Raw genomic sequence first — 18,765 nt, forward strand, 5'->3', positions numbered from 1 at the left:
GATCACTCGCGCGGCCGCATTCTGGACTAGCTGAAGTCGCCGGATGCTCTTCAAGGGCAGCCCCATGTAGAGCACATTGCAGTATTCCAGCCTAGAGATCACAAGGGCTCAAGTGACTGTTGTGAGGGCCTCCCGATTCAGGTAGGGCCGCAACTGGCGTACCAGGCGAACCTGGGCAAATGCCCCCCTGGTCACAGCTGACAAATGATGGTCAAAAGTCAGCTGTGGGTCCAGGAGGACTCCCAAGTTGCGGACCCTGTCTGAGGGGTGTAAATTTTGACCCCCCAGCCTGAATGATGGAACGCTGGCCAAATTGTTGGGAGGGAAACACAACAGCTACTCGGTCTTGTCTGGGTTGAGTACCAGTTTGTTAGCTCTCATCCAATGTTTTAGGGGTGTGGTTGCAGAAAATCGGTTGCAGAAAAATGACTTCCCTTATTTCAACCAAAGACGAGTGGAAATTCTGTTAATGGTTAACAATCCAACATTTGCTGCCAAGCTTCTAATTTAGAGTTGAATTTGGAGTTTTTGAGAAAACAATGTGCATGGAAGCAAAAGGGCAAGAAAACAGCTGACCAGAAGACTCAAGAAATCCCCTAAAATGGTAAATAGATATGCATGCTAATAATTTCAGAGGGATAATGGTTGAGCAGACCCCCCCCCAAAAAAACACCATTCACTTTTAATAAATAACTTTTAATCTATAGAATTAGATGACAGGTTCTTTCAGCTTTATAAAATGAAACATTTTCATTAGAAATGTAACCAAACCTTCATAAATGAAAAAGATTATTTACTTGCAGTGATTCCTGGAACTTGGGGTTTCGTTTTTGAGATGACCACATTGGTTTAGGTTTAAAAAAAAAAGAAGAAAGAAAATAGCAGAAATTGTAGATTTTGGTCTGCCCAGGCAGAAGGGGACCAAGACCTGAAGACAGTAATTCAGCATTGGGTACAAAGGTGTTTCTTACTCCAAGCCAGTATTATCAGATTATCCAGACAAAGGGCAAGATCTTAAAAAAATATTCCTCTTGGCATCTGCAAGTCGTTCACCCTCCCAATTTATGACTCCCATCCTGCCTCAAATTTACTTCTAGACCATCTAGGGGCTTGCAAACCAGTGTTTGGAAACTACACACTTCCACGATGATGGAAAACAGCTCCTCAAAGGCCAACATTTGAAATCTAAATTGCTGGAATCTGGTGGAACAGATGAACGGACTGTCTTGTGGAGATTTCAATCTTGGCAGTATACTTCCTGTGATTTCACACTTTTGGCTGCTGTGCAACAAACCAGGCGCGCTGCTGAAGCTAAAACTTTATATAGAATCAGTAGGGTAAACAGCAAGCGTTAGGGCTGGCTCCACCATAATAGCAGCTGTAAAATGACAAGGTTTTAGCTGTGTGCCACATGGCTGGCTAAATGCCACTTCAGCTGGCATACTTCCTTTGTATTCAGTGGTACGGAGCACTAGGAGATGATATGGAGGCCAGTATTTTTGTACGCAAAGCAGATACTATCCTATCCTTTTGACATAAGGTAAAGGTTCCCCTTGCACATGTGCTAGTCGTTCCCGACTCTAGGGGGCAGTGCTCATCTCTGTTTCAAAGCTGAAGAGCCAGCGCTGTCCGAAGACGTCTCCGAGGTCATGTGGCCGGCATGACTCAATGCCGAAGGCGCACAGAACGCTGTTCCTTTCCCACCAAAGGTGGTCCCTTTGACCTCTGGTGCTGGAGAAGACTCCTGCGAGTCCCTTGGATTGCAAGGTGATCCAACCGGTCAGTCCTAGAGGAAATCAACCCTGACTGCTCTTTCGAAGGCCAGATCCTGAAGAGGAAACTCAAATGCTTTGGCCACCTAATGAGAAGGAAGAAGGACTCCCTGGAGAAGAGCCTCAAGCTGGGAGGGGACGACAGAGAAGGAGGTGGCTGGATGGAGTCACCGAAGCAGTCGGCGTGAGCTTAAATAGACTCCGGAGGATGGTAGAGGACAGGAAGGCCTGGAGGAACGTTGTCCATGGGGTCGCGATGGGTTGGACATGACTGTTGTTGTCCCAAGTTCAGAGCTGCAGCTGCAGTTCAACTGGTGGCGATCCGAGACTGGTTTCTGAATTGTGAACAAGAGAGTTGAAAGAGTTCGGCGTCACGCTGATCATGCTGTCATTTTGGGGGGTTTCACCCCTCAAGAAATCATCTTCCTCTTCACCTTTGCCCTGCGCAAAAACACACAACAGTTCAAAGGAAAAAAGAAATGGCAATACGATGGCTTAAAACAGTATCTGCCAACTTTGGCCGTTTGGAGATATAGCATAGCCTTTATTGTCATTGTACAAAATAAATACAACGAATACAAGATGTGTGTTTAACTTCACAGAATTCCCCAGAAAGAGAGCGCTGGCTGAGGAATTCTGGGCTTTGAAGTCCACACGTCTCCAAGTGGCCAAAAGTTGAAGACGCTGCTTTAAAGAAAGAAAAACATAAGCCCTTTCCAATTCGTTTTTCATCACTGCTCTTTCCCTGGATTTGTGGGATGGTTGCTGAACGACCTCCTCAGGAGGACCAAGGACGCTGAAGATCCTGGAGTTCACAACATCTGGGAGCTGCAGATTCCCCACTGCTGATCTAAGCTGATCTCCTTCAACTGAAAGCCACCACCACCCCTCAATGTGAGGGAATCAGCCAACTTCCCAGCCCAAGGGAGATGCAAACTTCCTTCGCAAGGAAACAGGCTGATGGAGCTTGAATGGAACTGCTCACCTCATTGATGGGTTCTGGTGTCTCCTTGAGGTCCTCAGCACTCTGCTCTTCCCAAAACTGATACAAAGGATTGACTGTGTTCTTTGATCTGCGGAAGGGATAAGAGGAAGGGCAGGAGAGGGAAAGACAAATATGAGATGTTGCTTAACAGGAATTCTAGAGAGTTGAAAGTACTATTGCTCTTCCTTTCCAGCATCCATCCATCCATCCATCCATCCAATCCATCCATCCCTCCATCCATCCATCCCATCATCCCTCCATCCATCCCATCATCCATCCATCCATCCCATCATCCATCCCATCATCCATCCATCCATCCATCCATCCATCCATCCATCCATCCACCCACCCACCCACCCACCCACCCACCCACCCACCCACCCACCCATCCATCCTGCACAATGGTTAGAATGCAGTATTGCAGGCTAACTCTGCTGACTGCCAGGAGTTTGATCTTGACCGGCTCAAGTTTGACTCAGCCTCCCATTCTTCTGAGGTGGGTAAAATGAAAACCCAGATTGTTGGGGACAATATGCTGACTCTGTAAACCGCTTAGAGAGGGCCGTAAAAGCACTGTAAAGCAGTATGTAAGTGCTAATGCCATATTATCCAATGTGGCAGGAGATAAAACACAGGGACGAAATAAAAAAAGGTACAGCTTGCTCACCGGAGTTGAAAAGAACAGAAAAAAAAAATCACATTTCAGGTGAGGGTTAAAAAGGTGAGGGTACCTTTTGAGAATGTAAGGATCGAACGGGAAAAAACTGTCAAGGGGGTTTGTGACCATCTCCACCGACTCCCCCCCACAGCTGCTTCGGACAACTGGCAATATTTGTCTCCGGTTCCTCTCAATGATGGTGTCACAGAAAGCCACCTGGTACTTCCTGGAAGGGGAGGAGGAAGAGGAAAGGAGAAAAAGATAAGTTATTTTGAAAGGTATTTTCACAAACGGCCATCAAATGATTCATCTACTGTATTTTTTGGACTACAAGACGCACCAGAATATAAGACGCACCAAGATTTTGAAGAGGTAAAATTTAAAAGAAAAAAAAAAAGATTTTGCCTTCCCCGGCCCCCAGGAACAACCTCTGCACACCCCTTTTTTTTGTGTGAAAAATGGGGTAAACAGAGAGTTTGAGAGGCCTGCAAAGTGCTTCTATGGGGGAGGGGTGTTTGGGGAGGCAAAAAATGGGCCCGTTTTGTGACAAGGAGTCTGTTTCTTGTTTCTGCTAAGGCTGGGTCAGAACAACTACGATTTTCCCTTTCCTTAGCTTTTCTCCTTTTGCTGAGGAGGCAAAGACAAATCCTGAAAAGTTTGGGAAAAGATCCCCAGGGTGTCAGTGAAATTAAGAGTAGAGTTTCTGCCAAGTTTTTCTTCTCAAACAAGTATCTACTCCTTCCACCAGGTTCAGAGAAGTAAAATATGAGGTTTCTATCTTTTACTGGCTAGACTAGAAAGGTGGAGATGGAGTAGGGCCAAGATCTGGATCTTCAACAGGCTAATAAACATTTCAAGATGCATCAAATCCTTTCTCTCTGTTTGAGCGACAGCAAGAGCTACAGATGAGATGGCTCTACATTTTTGCATTCAAGAAATGCCTTAGACCAAGGATGTCCAATCCTGGCAACTTTTAAGATTTCTGGACTTCAATTCCCAGAATCCTCATGGCTGGCTGAGGAATTCTGGGAGTTGGAGTCCACAGGTCTTAAAGTTGCCAAGGCTGGACATCCTTGCCTGAGACTGATTTCAGACATATAAGAAAGAAGGAAAAACGTATCCCCCCACTATCGCCCCATTTCTATATGCATTCAATAAAATGGACAGAGTCCTTCTACAACACGGTCCAAATTTTAGAGAGATTGTTGACACAAATAAATACATGGTTGGAACAAATGGTGGGAGACCAAATCTTGTTTAAACTGGAAATTTTTCTCCTAGGTATAATTCCAGAGGGGTATAAGAAAGATACACTTTATTTAATTATTCATGTACTAACTGCGGCACACATAACTTATGCATAATATTGGGGGGGGAAAACACACACCACCAGAGCTAGATATAATCAGAAAAGTGTTGGCTTGTGCAGAAGCAGATAGGTTCACTCTTGAACTTAAAAATAAAGGGGAATCAGAATATTTTGAAGTCTGGAACAGATTTTATGACTGGTATAAGACAAGGTGACAAGACTGGAACAAACCGTATGTACTGTGATTGGACAGAAGGATTGATAATGTATTAAGTATGCTAACTGTCAATAGTTGTGACTAGTTGTATATAATGTGAATGTATAGTCACTCCGAGTTCGCGGTACTGCATTGTTTTAAATGTAAAAATAATAAAAATATATTGGAAAAAAAACCCCAAATAAATACACTTAATGAATAAACAAACTTTGCAAGAGAGAAAACGATTGTACCTGGTGAGGGCAGCAAAGAGACTCACAATGGTTGGCAGGCACACCTTTAGGGGGTTTAACTGGCACAGAATGATGCGCTCAAAGTTTAATCTTTGTAAGTAGGCCAAACCTTGAAAACAGAAGACCACAGGAATTTACTATGTTCAGTCTTGGCTACATTTCACAAAATTCAATTCTAACAGACACACATTTAAATTGTTCTGATGTTGTGGAGGTTTCCAAAAGACACTATTCTCCGGGAGACTTGGCTTAGCACAGGGGTGTCAAACTGAAGGCCTGTGGGCTAGATCCGGCCCACAAGGTGCTTAGATCCCGTGACCCGTCAAAAGCGCGTTCCACAAAAGTGCGGTCGACGAAATCGCGTATGTGACGTCATCACAACGCGACGAAAAAGATTGAAAAATTGAAATAAAAATTAAATTACAGCAAGCCGATTCACATAAAGGTAAGGGTTAGGGTTAGGGTTAGAGCGTTAGCGTTACATTTAGCGTTAGGTTAAGGGTTAGCGTTAGGTTTTTCGTTACGTTAAGGGTTAGGTTTAGGTTTGGGGGGGTTAGGGGAAGGTTTTAGCTTTATTTTTACATTTTTCGATCTTTTTCGTCGCGCTGTGATGACGTCACATACGCGCTTTCGTCGACCGCGATTTTGTCGTCCGCGGTTTTGTGGTAGAACCCTTAGATCCGGCCCGCAGGCCAGCCTCGGAGACAGTGAAGGGCCAACCCACAATGCCTCTGCCAGTGGAAACGGAGCTCAGGGAGGCAGGGTGAGCTCCGCTTTCACTGGCAGAGGGTTGCAGGAGGCTGTCGCGGCTGAAAACGGAGCCTCGGTGACTGATGTCGAGCGGCCCTGGGGGAGTGAAGGGAGTGAGGTCAAGCACAACCCTGATGCGGCCCTCAATGAAATGTCAATGAATTTGACACCCCTGACTTAGTAGATTCTTAGTAGATCAATGAGAAAAATGCATAAAGGTAGTTCTCCATTTGCAACCCTCATTTTTAGTGATTTTTTTGAAGTTACAAAATCACTGGAAAAAGTTTGAAAACAGCACTGGAAAAAGTAGGCAGTTTGTGGGAATGTAATGATTCTAGGCTGATTTCTCTCTTGACTCCACCCCACAGGTCCAGCCTGTCCTTTGCCTCCTGCATCCAAGGCTAGAAATGGACACGTTCCGCCCACCTCTTCTCCTGCTTGTCTGGGGAACATCGTCTGCTCACCTTTCTTGAGATTTCCATCCAGGATCTGCTTGTGGCGAAAGATGACTATGTAGAATACAGCCTGGCAGGCAGCGTAGAACGGACCGTGGAGCGCAACGTCGCAAAATGCTCGGGACCCCGTGCCCTGGTTGTCGATGTAGGTGTGCAGCCAGCTGACCAGGAGATCTAAGCAGGTTTTCACCGTCCTGAAAATGATTTTTAAATCACAAAAACAAAACCTGGCTAAGTAACCAGAAGTGGGCTGACATCTTTGGGATGGAGCCCTACTAGGCAGGTTAATCCATCCAAGAATCACTCTTGTGACTTACCGGATTTTTCGGAGCATAAGACGCACCTCCCCCCCCCCCGCCCTAAAAACGGATGAAAATCTAGGTGCGTCTTATAGACTGAATATGGGCGTTTTGGGGCTCCCAAACACTCCACGTGTCACATTTTTGCCCTCCCCAGCCCCCAGAAGCATTCTGCAGTGCTCCCCACGGCCTGTTTTTTCCCCAAAAACGGATCTGTTTTTGGGCTCCCAAGCCCTCTGCGTGTCACATTTTCGCCCTCCCAGGCTCCCAAAAGCATTCTGCAGCCCAAAAATGGGCATGGTTTTGGCAAAAATGGGCCCGTTTAGGTTGAAACAGGCTGTGCAAAGCAGCGCAGAGTGCTTTGGGAGGCCTGAGAGGGCGAAAACGCGAAGGCCAAAAACTGTTTTTTTCTTGTTTTTCTCCTGTAAATTTAGCTGTGTCTTGTAGTCCAAAAAATACGAGTACTTACACAATGGGGATAAACTTGGCCCGTGCCAAAAAGCTGCCAATGTAGTTCCCGGTGGTTTGCCGGATTACAGCAGGAACGTTGGGATTCTGTAGCTTTTTCCAGAGATGCTCCACAAAAGCCTCTGCAATTACCTGGAGGACATAGAGAGCTATTAAGGCTGGGGCAGTGGCCACAAGTATCAGTCGGTCAGTCAGGGGAAAAGAGTAACTATAAATAATTGGGAGTCGGAATCCCAGGTTTATTTTATTTATTTGTTAAATTTATTTGGCCCCTGTCTCGCTGTGGGAATTCTCCAGGTGGCTTACAACAATAAAAAGGAATCAAAATGAAAAGGCGTTCAGAAGTAAATTAATAGAACAATAAACCATTTCAAAGGAACAGATCGGGGATTAAATGCATCTATAGTTCCCAATGTACTTCTTCTTTTTTTTCCCACTTCCAAACATTTTTAAAATTAGGTTATAGAGTATTATAAAATGCAAAATACAAAAGTAAATAAAAGAGCAGTGAGAGGGAAGGGGGAGAGAGAAGTGGGGAAAGGTAGGGAAAAGAAAAGAAAAAAGTATTGACTTCCGACTAACTTCCGGATACCATGTTTTCCCAAAAATAAGAAAGGGTCTTATTTTCTTTTAACCCCCTGAAAGAAGTGCTTGCCCTTATTTTCGGGGAGGTCTTATTATTATTATTATTTTTGAGAAATTTTTTTATTGTTTTAGTTAAACAAAAAGAAAAAAAAAGAAAAAAAATCATCTTTCATTACATTTTGCTGAAAGCGTATCGATTGGTTACAAATATATTCCGTGCGTTTCTTTCACTGTCCTTACATATACTTCATTCAAAACATGTTGTACATTTTAATTCAAGAAATAATAGTTATACATTTGAGTCCCCCCAGGGAAAAGGGCGGCATACAAATAAAGGGAAACTAAAGGGAAACTATTTTACTATCCCTGTACCATAATTCTCATTTGGTTACCATTGTTTAAACATTTTTTTATCTAGAATCATTTATATTAGAAGACACAACCACCTACTGGCGTTCATTTGCAATTTCAATAGATCTGCAATACCATTACACCTTTATGACATGTTCTAAAATTAATTCGGTTAAGTAAGATATCTAAGCATCCCCCAGCCCCATAACACTTTTATGTATCATTAAATATTGTCCATTAACATTTCATTGTTATTATTGTAGTTAACTAAAGGTTATTATTTTTGAGATGCAGGAGGTGGCAAGTGTGGTCACCTCATGACTGCCGCTGTGTTGCAATATATTCGGGGGAGGGCTTATTTTAGCGCATGCGCTCAAATGCCCGATTGGGCTTATTATTATTCAAGGAGATCTTATTTTCAGGGAAACAGGGTAGTTCCTAATGTACTTCTTGTCCAATTAAACCAAAATCAACTGTATTCTCTCAGGGATTTGGGGTGAGGGCAATAGCAGAAGGTAACTTGGTAAGTTTTAGCCAGTTTAACATTTCCTTGGAGATGGAGATAGGAAGATCTAGTTAAGGTGCGGGAGGAGACATAAGGAGGAAGGGAATTAAAGTTGACTACTTACCAATCTGAAACTAGAGAGGTAGAACATGATGAACTGAACATGACATGATCCGTGGGTGGTTAAAATCAGCTTATCAAAGATAGCCACAAGGTCTCGGTATAAGTCTTTGGTGTTGCCAACATCAATTTTCCCTAGGAATAAAAAACATTCATGTTGCAAGAATTAAATTCTAAGAAAAATGAGCAGCTTTTAAAAAAGGCTGTGGCTTCGTGCAGCTCCCGGAGGCTGAATGTTCTATCATTAATACATCTATTAGGCACATCGTCTGAAAATCATGAACGGGAAAAGATTGACTGTCCTTAATTAGAAGAACTTGAATGGGATTAAGAGGAGCAAAAACTGTGGAGTTAAAGGATGACATGTTTTCCATTTACATGCCCAAATTATGAATTATGGCAATAACACTACAAACATCATCCAGGAATTCCTTTCAAGTGGGCGCCTACATTAAGCCCAAATGCTGAGCTCAGCACTGCCAAATTACACTGGGAAACTGCCCCAGGTTTATTACCATTAACGTAGCATACATCTTTAATGTAGGAAAACATCACGATCATCAAGATGTCAAGGCGTTCTGCAATGGGATGAGCCATGAGTTCACTCTTCTCCAGATTCTCCCCATCTTCATCCTGTTAAAAAATCAAAACCCGGCTAAATATAGGTAGTCCTCAAACTTAACAGCAGTTTTACTCACTTTCTGAGAGTGGGAATAATCAACCAATGGAACGGAAGTTGCCTTCAGAAGTTGTGGGAGGTTTCCTCTCTGGAAGCTTTCAAGAAGAGGCTGGACTGCCATCTGTCAGAAACGGTGTAGGGTCTCCTGCTTGGGGGGGGGGGGAGAGGGGGTTGGACTAGATGACCTTCAAGGTCTCTTCCAACTCCTATGTTCTGCTATTTTATTCTATTCTACTCTGTTCTATTCTATTCTTCATTCCATTATTCTATTCTATTCTATTCTATTCTAACCTTATTCCGTTCCATTCTATTTTCTACTCTAATATTCTATTCTACTCTAATTATTCTATTCTATTCTATATTCTATTCTTATTCTATGTTATGTTATTATTATTATATTTATTTGTCTTGTATGCCGCCCACTCCCGGAGGACTCCGGGCGGCTTACAAAAGACAAGGGAAAGGGGGGACCAAGACAAGGGGGGACCAGACATGTTCTATGTTCTATCTGAAGAGGCCCAGTGCTATCTTCTTTTAAATAGCAGAAAATCACGTATACTTCCAGAAAGCCACATCAATTTTAACAGCAAGTATAGTTTGAAATGCAACACCACAAACAGTGTATATCGTCTGTACTGTTTGCTACAAGGAGACAAATTGCTGGGAGGCAGATTCCCCATCACCATCTTGTTTTCCTCCCCAAAACCTAGGTGCGTCTTATACTTCGCAGCATCTTATATTCCAAAAATATGGTAGTTACAATTTGAGTAAGAGAACTTCAAAGCAACAATGGGAATCAACAATGAGATTAAAAACTGGCTACATTTCCTGATAAGAAACTATTCTTAAAGAGCTAAAAAAGCTCTTTGGCCTGTAAGATTTAGGATAATCTTAATGCCGTTTAATGAGCAAATTTACCATATTGAAGAGTCCCTTCTCACCGTTTCCCTCTTCTTCTTCTTCGGCAGCTTCGATATCTTTTCTTGGGGCGCTTACCTGTTGAATTAAAATGGGATGGGCTTGAGTATTTCTGAAGTTATAGTTAAGGTATAGAAGTGTATAACAAGTGAGAGGTCCTTGGTGCCCTCTGAACTTCGTTGTTTTCTTGCAGACTTTTCATTACCCAAATTAGGTAACATCATCAGTGCTAGAGAAGAGTGTTCAAGGAACCAAGAGCAAACCTCACTCCTTCCAACACTGATTATGTTACCTAGTTTGGTTCATCAGATGTCTGCAAGAAAACAAACAAGCTCAGAGAACACCAAGGACTCCTCATTTCAACCCAGAGTAACAAATATTCTCCTTTATCAATGTATATAGCAAGTATATTCCTTATCTCATTGCCCAACAGCTCAGTAAATACAAACATAGCAGCATCATTTACTGAAGGAATATGAAGTTTGCAAAGTTAAACCAGTTTTCACAAGGGGAACTATGGAGACCCTTTATAAAAAACCCAATTTGCAACATTTTGTACTTACATCAATTTTTAGCAGCTTCTCAACAACCAGCTCCAAAATGTCATGCCTCAACGCTGGGATATATACGCTTATTCGCAGCAAATTATGGAGATAACATTGCTGAAATGGAAGAATTTCCCATGAAAACACTGTCAAGGAATTTTAGAAATCACATGTAGAAAACTAAGAGAAACAAATCTTAGGACCTTGGGTTTTTATATCCTAGTTTAGAATCATCACATATTTAAATACAGCATTCCTTAAAATCCAGTTTTTATCATACTGCTCAAACACAATATATCATCAGAGGTATTTTATCTGAGAAAGCAACTGGGTTCGTATGTTAAGTGGATTCATTTAACATTTCTTAAGTTGCAATTTGTTAATTTCACACATGCTAAGCCATAAGCTATGCTGTGACATATTGGGCTTAGCAAAGATAAGCAAAACTAATAATTAAATATCCAAAGGAGAAGAAGGCGTCAGGAAGAAGGGATGGACCACCAGTCTGTTTCTGAGCCGTCGAGATTTTTCACCAACAGATTTTTTTGCCTTTTAATTAAACGAGCAGCAGAGACCAAAAGCACGAAAGGATCTTCATTTCCAGAAAATCGGGTACTTACTAAGGTTCTTTCTGACTTGTTAATAAAGGGAAATTTTTCAGCCAGCACTGGCATGAGAAATTGCGGTGTCCTACAACACAGAAAATATAAGCCATAGATAAGCAAAACCATCCTTTTATTTAGTTTGTTGTGTGGACTACAAACAAGGTTTAAAGAGTGTAGAAGAGCAAAACACAGTTGCAGCAATCTTGGGAAAGTGCTTCCAGAATTGATCACACCGCAATCAATTCATAGTCTAGAAACAGATAAGTTTCTAGACTATGAGATCAGATAGATAAGACTGTTCCTGTCTGTCCTATGCATGTTTGAGGATTCTGATTGTGTTTACCGGTTTCTCCTTCTCTATGGAACGTCATTTTCCCCAATGTATGATTTGCTTTTCAAAAAAAACCACGCTGGAAATGTGGTTTTGTCCGTGGCACGACATAACCGCCAACGTCAAAAGCGTGCCGACAACACCGCGGCGCTAAAACCGTGATGTCAAAAGCGCGCCGACAGAAGCGCGATTTAACTTAAGGTAAGGTTTAGGGTTAGGTTTAGGGTTAGGTTTAGGGTTATGTTACAGCGCGCTTCTGTCGGCGCGCTGTTGTCGCGCGGTTTTGACAGTGCGATTTTGTCACCGCGCTTTAGTCACACGCGCTTTAGTCTACCGCGGTTTTGTGGTGGAACCGGTTTTGTCAGTGGGCTTAGGGATCACGAATGCAGGTGGAGCCAGTTAAGTGGTTGATCTGATTGTGTTGCTGCTGCCACAGAGGGGGTTGTGAGTTTTTATTGTTGCGAATTTTAATTAGTTGCCCAGAGTCCCCTATGTGAGAATTGGGTGAGCGTATAAATTTGCTTAATAATAAATAAGAAAAAAAATAAAACGTTTGCTTTGAAGATGCAGCACAGAGTGGCAATATCCGGGTGACCAGGACTTAACGCTGGAGAGGGTGAGGCCACATCATGGATATGTAGAGGATTGCGTTTGTGGTGAGAAGTCAAGGGTTTGTTTTTTTTAATAATAATAATAATAATAATAATAATAATAATAATAATAATATGTTTATAGGGAGGGATATTCACGTGATACGTGAAGAGCCTCATGCTGGGAAAGATTGAGGGCAAAAGAAGAAGGAGGGGACGATAGAGAAGGAGGTGGCTGGATGGAGTGACTGAAGCAGTCAGCGTGAGATTAAATGGACTCCGAAGGATGGTAGAAGACAGGAAGACCTGGAGGAATGTGTTCCATGGGGTTGCTATAGGTCAGACATGACTTCATAGCTTCAGTTTCCCCAAAAATAAGACCTCCCCGGATAATAAGCCCAATCGAGCTTTTGAGCGCATGTGCTAAAACAATCCTTCCCCCCAAAATAAGCCCTCCCTGAAAATATTGCGACACAACAGCAACTGTGAAATGACCATGCTTGCTGCATCCTGCACCTCAAAAATAATAAGACCTCTCCAAAAATAAGGCCAAGTGCTTATTTTGGGGTGTGGGGTGTGTGAGAAAATAAGACCCTATCTTATTTTCGGGGAAACACGGTAACAAGAACAAAATTCACGTGTTTCCTACCTTAGCACATGGCCGGGCATTGCTGATACTTTCTAGAATCCTGTCTAGATGGGGCTATGTAATGTCAAGTGTGAAAGACTAGGCCCAACTGGGAAGCTTCAATTAAACTGATTTCATTGTTGAAAAGCCTATGTGCAGGAATCCTCTCAACTAACAAGTCGACACCTTGTTAGAATTAGATGAATTAAACAGCACTCAAGCCGTGACACGTCAAAACCGCGCCCAATTAAACCGCGTCGCTGACGTCATCAACAGGGTGACAACAGCCAGTGCGGAGAAAGAAGGGCGCTTTAAATAGCGCTTTGAAAGCAAGCCAATTCAACTTAAGGTAAGGGTTAGGTTTAGGGTTAGGGTTAGGTTAAGGGTTAGGATTAGGGTTAGGTTTAGGGGGGTTAGATTTAGGGGTTAATTTTAGTTTTGGGTTTACAGTGTGGTTCTGTCTCCGCGCTGTTGTCGCCCTGTTGACGTCAGCGATGCGGTTTGGTCGGGCGCGGTTTTGTGGTGGAACCCACTCAAGCAGCGTTGGATTAAGTTCTTGTGACTATGTAGGATTTCTAGGCTGATTCCCCTTTTCACTCCACCCCCAGGTTTTACCACTCCTATCTGCGGGCAACCAAAAAGCAGCTTTTGTTACACACTGCCTTCCCCCGGCCCAGAAAGATATTTAACTTACAAAGGGACATATTTCACAATGGTCTGCAACGCTCTGTGGCAGGTGGTGAAGCTCTCGACAACATCTGCAGAGAGAAAAACAACCTATTAACCCAAAAAGTTCATGGACACAACTAGATTTCTACTTCAGCCGTGGTCAAGACCTTCTGTTCTGGCCTAGGCTTCCCAAGAGCATGAAGCAAACTCCTTGTCCTGACAAAATCCCCTTTTATTAACTGACTGTCAATTCTGCTCATTCACCTCCAGCAAAATCTTTCAAGGGAGGATTTACAGTCACAGACCTTCTCTGGCTTGGAGAGCTGCCAGGCTGAGATCTGCAGAACCTGGCAAGGAGCCTCGGAGAATCACGAACCAATGAAGCGAACGAATGGTCTCCTGCAAACTCCACTCCCCCTTCGCTCCTCCTTTATTTCCTCTAGGAGGGGCCACTCATCGTCCACCTGTGGCCTGACTCCCAAGTCAACCCGTTCTTTGGCTGTTTCCTTCGTCTGGCAGCTGCCCATGTGCACACTGGGAACAGGCTCCAGCTGCTCGTCTGCCTCACTGATGTCTGACTCTAAAAGCAGCCGATAGCAAAAACTGGAAGTACTCACTTTCATCGTCATCTGAATCGGAGATGTCCACATCATTCTCCCGGATGGTTATTCGGGCTGGGTAGAAACAGAAGGGCTTATAGTTATCTTGTTGATCATAAACAACAACAAAAAAAGCCTTGCAGAGCATTTTACAATGAATGAATGAATGAGTGAATAAATGAATCAATCAGAAACACAGCTTTTCTTAACAGCTTTACAGTCGTCTTCCACAGAGCCTTGGAGGCTTTGAACCCAAGCTCCATTTCCTTGCCTTGAATTCCTATTATTAATTCCAAAATAAACAAATGAGAAACCACAACTGCTATTATTACTCCGGGCAAAAAGGCAATTTTATATCTTAATCAAAAAATGAATTAGTATGTTTTTTGGCAAGACAAATTATTACTATTATTATCATTATTATTGGCTAGCTCTGATGATGTGAGAGAGCAGCAAGGACCCTTCAAGACAGATTTTATTATTATTATTTGTAATACTGAAGAATTATTTTTCCCTCCTCCAAAGTAGATTCATTCTATTTGAGGTGATGTATACAGCGAATCTTTCTGTTTCCTGTTTCTTCTTTTTTAAGTGGAGTAGTTGTGTTCTTAGGGGTGATGGTTAATATTTTTTTTGGGGGGGGGCTATTAAAATATTTTCTATTTCTGAAGAGAAAGGGAGGAGAGAATGAAAGTAAGACGGGGGGAAGAAGAAAAAGGTAAGGAGAGGATGGAAGGGAGAGGAAGAGAAGGAAAGAGGGTAGGAAGGGGAAGAGGAAAAGTAGGAGAAAGGTAAGGGAAGAAGGAAGGGGAAGGAGAGGAGGAAGGAAGGGAGGGAAAGAGAAGGAGACAGGGTAGGAAGGGGAAGAGAAAGAGTAGGAGTAGGAGAAAGGTAAGGGAAGAAGGGAGGGGAAGGAGAGGAGGAAGGAAGAAAGTAGAGAAGGGAGGGAGAAATAAAAGGAAAATAAGGTGGAAGGGATGGTAAATAAAGCAACCCAAACTGTATAATATAACCTATTAAATGAAATAATAAATGTATAAGAACGACAAATGTAAAGAAGAAAAATAATTATGTGAATGCATGCTTAAAATGGTATGTAAGAGAACAAAAAGTATTTAAAAAAAATTCTGGGAAAAAATATTTTCTATTTCTTTCAGTAAAACTGGGGAAAAAAATACTTACGGGGTACAAAATGCGAAACGATCATTTGCAGGCATGGCCTGAGATAGATTGTCTGAGCAGACACTAAATTACTCAAGAAAGCGAGATATTCCTCCACCACAGACTGGCTTCTTCTCAACCATGGCACTTTCTGCGTTTTTAGAGACAACAGGATCAGAAGTTGAAGCATCTGTTGTGCCTCCCCCTTCCCCCCCCAAAATCCAAAGGAAAAAGCGCACCCAGTGCAACCAGAGAATTCTTACCAATAGGATGGTAATTAGTTGTTCAAACTCCTTGGTCAAAAATGTAACAGAAGACCGGAATTCAGAGAGCCAGTTAATAATCTGGTCATCCTAAAAATAGAAGCCATCATATGTTAATTACTGAATCATATTGGCTTGTGGGTTTTAGCTGGGGGGGGGGGGAGGTTAGTTTGTTTTTAAGATAAAGACCAATAGCCTGCCACATTTTGCTCACACATTGCTCGTCACAACTTAAGCGTGTCAGCTAGATAGATCAGTTTTAATTTTAAAACAGCAGAAAAGTTAAAGTTTTGTGGGGTCCTTGGTATTCTCTGAGCTTCGTTGTTTTATTTGATTACCCAACTGTTGTGGCCCAGCAGGAGCCGTAGGAGCTGCAAACAGACTCCGACAGCGAGGGGCCTTATGAGTTGCCTCTGGAAGAGGTGGAGGACCTCCGACTCCGAGCAGGGCGCAGAGAGGCTGGTTGGCCACCAAGAGGCGCCTGAGGCATGGAGCAGTGGTGAGAGCCGAAGGGAGTGTGCTCATGACGTCAGGCCTTGGAGTAGTGATGAGGAGACAAGGGAGGTGGTCCTGGATGCCCGGCAACGCCGGGCAGATCCAGGGAGAAAGCAGCTACGCAGTTACAAAAGATAATTGGACCCAGCTGGTTGTAATTAGGCTCCTCTCAAGATTGTATTTAAGGAGGGACTCGGGGAGGAGTCTGCTTTGCAGGATTCAACTTCATTCTTAACACTGGAGAAGCTGTTATCTGTCTCTGTCGAAGTCTTGAGTTGCTGCCAAGGTTCTTATGTGTTTGTTTATGCTTGGGCTTTCAGCCACCAAGATTTCCTGCTAATAAAGTGTTGTAGAATTCCAGTTAAGTTTGTCTTGGCATTTGTTACTGGACGGAAGAGGGGGTCAGAACACCCAACTAGGTAATATCATCAGTGCTAGGAGGGAGGGAGGGAGGTTTGCTCTGTCTCCCTTCTAGCACGGAGGTTCTAATAAAATGTCTACAAGAAAACAACCAAGCTCAGAGAGCATCAAGGACCTTGCAGTTCAAGTTATTTATTCCATTCTTTCCTAAATTTAAGGAGGCATTTCAGAGTATTTGAACATTATAGATATCTTACTTTTATGTCTGGATCCAACAGCTGATGCTTCAGCAGATCAAACTCAGTGGTCTTGCCCTGAAAGAGAAAACTTGCAACCTGCATAAAGAACTCCACGAGGAGTGGTGCGGTGGCCTAGAAGCAGAGCTCTTGCCTCACAATCAGAAGGCTGTGAGTTCGATCCTAGGGAGAGGCAGATATTTCTCTCTCTGGGCACAATTAGAATATATAAAACTCCACATTGGCAACAGGAAGGGCATCCCGCCATTAAAACACTCTGCTAGTTGCCATCAAGTTGCCCAGACTCCACCCCTCAAGGGATTATGGGGTCGTTAAATGATGATGATGCTAAAGAATTCCACAAATCCTTTCCCACAGATATAGTAATAATTCCCTCATCAGTGGAGAAAAACAAAGATGAAACATTTCCTCGAGGATGAATTACTAATGTTAAAAAGAGAAAAATGTTATGAACACATTCCATACATTTGATGGGCTTTTTTCCTTGCAAACACCACCCTACAGCATTTACCTGTTGGTATTTCAGTAGGATCTCTGCCAAGGTACCGCCGAATCTGACCGTCTTCCTTGGCGGCGATCTCAGAAATTCATCCTCAGCCAACATGTCTGAAAATCCTAAAAAAAATTAAAAATAAATCACAATGTAAGATTGGCATCTGACCATGAAAGTGAAAATCATTTGATTTTGATGAATCCGCCAGGATAACCAACCAGTGTTATTTATTCTGGGGAGGATGGGAGTTGTAGTAGAACCAGGGCCTCGAGTTCTGGCAGGACAACCTACCCTCCTGCAGCCCAAATGCAGGCTGGTGCTGGGGAGGATGGGAGTTGTAGTAGAACCAGGGCCTCGAGTTCTGGCAGGACAACTTACCCTCCTGCAGCCCAAATGCAGGGTGGTGCTGGGGAGGATGGGAGTTGTAGTAGAACCAGGGCCTCGAGTTCTGGCAGGACAACCTACCCTCCTGCAGCCCAAATGCAGGCTGGTGCTGGGGAGGATGGGAGTTGTAGTAGAACCAGGGCCTCGAGTTCTGGCAGGACAACTTACCCTCCTGCCAGAACTTGCCCAAATGCAGGCTGGTGCTGGGGAGGATGGGAGTTGTAGTAGAACCAGGGCCTTGAGTTCTGGCAGGACAACCTACCCTCCTGCAGCCCAAATGCAGCCTGGTGCTGGGGAGGATGGGAGTTGTAGTAGAACCAGGGCCTCGAGTTCTGGCAGGACAACCTACCCTCCTGCAGCCCAAATGCAGCCTGGTGCTGGGGAGGATGGGAGTTGTAGTAGAACCAGGGCCTCGAGTTCTGGCAGGACAACTTACCCTCCTGCAGCCCAAATGCAGGGTGGTGCTGGGGAGGATGGGAGTTGTAGTAGAACCAGGGCCTCGAGTTCTGGCAGGACAACCTACCCTCCTGCAGCCCAAATGCAGGGTGGTGCTGGGGAGGATGGGAGTTGTAGTAGAACCAGGGCCTCGAGTTCTGGCAGGACAACCTACCCCCCTGCAGCCCAAATGCAGCCTGGTGCTGGGGAGGATGGGAGTTGTAGTAGAACCAGGGCCTCGAGTTCTGGCAAGACAAGCTATCCTTCCAGCTTCGGCCTTGGAGGGCCAACAAAACCCCATCGCGCAGAGCCAGATAGAAGACACGACTCCTCGTGTCTGGCCTACCTCACAGGGCTGTTGTGAAGTAGTAGGCGACACAAAAGGAGGGGGGAGCGAAAGACCCCCACCCATTCCCAAGTCCTTCCCCTCCCTCACCCGCCTTGCGGCCCGCACCTTCTCTCCCCGCTCGGCAGCCTCCGCCGGGCTCAGCTGCTCTCCGTCCTCCCCTCGCGAAACCTCCGCCAGCGCCGCCGCCTCTTGCCCCTCATACTACCCGGAGAGTAAGAGAACCTCCTGCGCACGCAGTCGCCACCACTTCCGCCCGACACCGGAAGCGAAAGGGCGCTTCCGCCCGGCTCCCGAAGG

At 44.0% G+C, this 18,765-nt stretch overlaps 1 protein-coding gene across 1 annotated transcript; it reads right to left on the reverse strand.

The window, feature by feature from the left end:
* Window positions 1-675: 675 nt before the first annotated feature.
* On the reverse strand, window positions 676-18,728 carry RRN3 (RNA polymerase I transcription factor RRN3). Its single transcript, XM_087728726.1, has 18 exons — window positions 18,574-18,728; window positions 17,319-17,422; window positions 16,808-16,864; window positions 15,696-15,785; window positions 15,454-15,583; window positions 14,290-14,346; window positions 13,698-13,761; window positions 11,470-11,539; window positions 10,868-10,966; window positions 10,305-10,382; window positions 9,223-9,340; window positions 8,712-8,842; window positions 7,148-7,278; window positions 6,389-6,573; window positions 5,175-5,283; window positions 3,489-3,641; window positions 2,758-2,845; window positions 676-2,213 (listed from the first exon to the last, which is right to left on the reverse strand). The coding sequence occupies exons 2-18, from the start codon at window positions 17,409-17,411 to the stop codon at window positions 2,061-2,063; spliced, it is 1,806 nt and encodes a 601-aa protein (XP_087584852.1). The 5' UTR covers window positions 17,412-17,422; window positions 18,574-18,728; the 3' UTR covers window positions 676-2,060.
* Window positions 18,729-18,765: the final 37 nt, after the last annotated feature.

The sequence above is a fragment of the Thamnophis sirtalis genome, unplaced genomic scaffold (assembly GCF_051295495.1).
Source record: "Thamnophis sirtalis isolate CommonGarterSnake01/CBP01778 unplaced genomic scaffold, rThaSir2_p1.2 scaffold_14, whole genome shotgun sequence".
NCBI lineage: Eukaryota > Metazoa > Chordata > Lepidosauria > Squamata > Natricidae > Thamnophis > Thamnophis sirtalis.